Source organism: Zonotrichia albicollis, chromosome 35 (assembly GCF_047830755.1).
Source record: "Zonotrichia albicollis isolate bZonAlb1 chromosome 35, bZonAlb1.hap1, whole genome shotgun sequence".
Classification (NCBI taxonomy): domain Eukaryota; kingdom Metazoa; phylum Chordata; class Aves; order Passeriformes; family Passerellidae; genus Zonotrichia; species Zonotrichia albicollis.
Window position 1 is genome coordinate 1,268,372 of NC_133853.1, and position 1,978 is coordinate 1,270,349.

General features: G+C 52.9%; 1 protein-coding gene across 1 annotated transcript; it reads right to left on the reverse strand.

The window, feature by feature from the left end:
* Positions 1–355: 355 nt before the first annotated feature.
* Positions 356–1,288, reverse strand: LOC141726496 (olfactory receptor 14J1-like). The gene has a single exon (XM_074531399.1). The coding sequence runs from the start codon at positions 1,286–1,288 to the stop codon at positions 356–358; it is 933 nt and encodes a 310-aa protein (XP_074387500.1).
* Positions 1,289–1,978: the final 690 nt, after the last annotated feature.

Sequence of the window (1,978 nt, forward strand, 5' to 3'; positions counted from 1 at the left end):
AGCTGCTGCTGCTGGGCACAGCTGCTGGGCCAGCACTGATCTGCCCCCAGCTCTGCACACAGACATTGCTGCTGCAGCTCCAGAGAGGGCAACAAAAGGGCATCACTGCAGAAAACTTTGCTGGGAGATCCTTTAGTTCATTTAAAGCCACCAAGAGCGCAGCCCCTCATTGACACAGTCTGTGGCCACAAATAAAGTTGGAAAGAAACAAAATGGGAAATGGCAGAAAGGATGACATGTCTTTGTGGATAATAGAAAAAAACTAAAGCAAACAAAACAAACTTCCACACTGAAGCCAATAAGAAGTATCAAAGATGATTTTATTAGAAGTGATTGGCAGAAATTGGTCACCAGTTTAATGTTTCTGAAAGCATCCAGTCATCAGTCTCCACACTGCAGCCTTGAGCTCCTGGTTCCTCAGGCTGTAGATGAGGGGGTTAAGAGCTGGAGGCACCACTGAGTACAGAACTGACAGGGCCAGATCCAGGGATGGGGAGGACAGGGAGGGGGGCTTCAGGTACGCAACTGCTACACTGCTGACGAACAGGGAGAGCACAGCCAGGTGAGGGAGGCAGGTGGAAAAGGCTTTGTGCCGTCCCTGCTCAGAGGGGATCCTCAGCACTGCCCTGAAGATCTGCACATAGGAGAAAACAATGAACGTAAAACAAACAAATACCAAACAGGCACTTACAGCAAGAAGCCCCAGTTCCCTGAGGTGGGATTTGGCACAGGAGAGCTTGAGGATCTGTGGGATTTCACAGAAGAACTGGCCAAGGGCATTGCCATGGCACAGGGGCAGGGAAAATGTATTGGCTGTGTGCAGCAGTGAATAGAGAAAGGCAGTTGCCCAGGCAGCTGCTGCCATGTGGGCACAAGCTCTGCTGCCCAGGAGGGTCCCGTAGTGCAGGGGTTTGCAGATGGACACGTAGCGGTCGTAGCACATGATGGTCAGGAGGGAAAATTCTGCTGAGATGAAAAAGGCAAAAAAAAAGAGCTGAGCAGCACATCCGGTGTAGGAGATGTCCCTGGTGTCCCAGAGGGAATTGTGCATGGCTTTGGGGACAGTGGTGCAGATGGAGCCCAGGTCGCTGAGGGCCAGGTTGAGCAGGAAGAAGAACATGGGCGTGTGCAGGTGGTGGCCGCAGGCTATGGCGCTGATGATGAGGCCGTTGCCCAGGAGGGCAGCCAGGGAGATGCCCAGCAAGAGGCAGAAGTGCAGGAGCTGCAGCTGCCGCGTGTCTGCCAATGCCAGCAGGAGGAAGTGGCTGATGGAGCTGCTGTTGGACATTTGCAATGCCTGGGCATGGGGATCTGTAAGGAAAGTAATCATGGAATAGTTGGGTTTGGATGGGACATTAAATATCCCAGCACAGCTTGGGAGCACTTTCCCGCCACTGCCTGCCCGGGGCTCTGCTGCCTGGAGCTGTCCCTGCCAGCTGCTGCTTCCCTGTGCCTAGGGCTGGGCCCTGCCAGTGCTGCCAGAGCCCAGCCCAGCCCTGGGGGCTCAGCTCTGCCCTGCAGACCTCTCCCAGCTCTGGCACTGCCCAGGGGAAGCTCTGGCTCTGCAAGCTCTGATGGCAACATCAGAGCAACCTTGAGGAGCCTGGAAAAGTGACAGTGATGCCACCTCTAAGGGGCCTTCTGCTGATTGCTTTAACAGCCTCATTTTTTCAGATCTGTGAGACTTTTTTTTTAAATTCTCAACTTTAACTGAGAGATCAATATCTATGTGCAATTTCCCATCCAGGCAACCCAGAGCAGTAGATTTAAAAAGCAGGATTTTCCCTTTAATGCAGTTCTTGCCTTGCTGTGCTCCCTCTATAATCTACTTTGAAATTTTCTGTAGTCAAATGCCCTGCTGGGAGCAGTCCTGAACAATGCAGCATCCTCACCAGACAAGGAGAACACTTCTAAGCCTGACCAGCTGTCTCCTCCCACCTAGATCTTGTCCCTCAGTGCTGGGAGCAGCTGCCAGGGC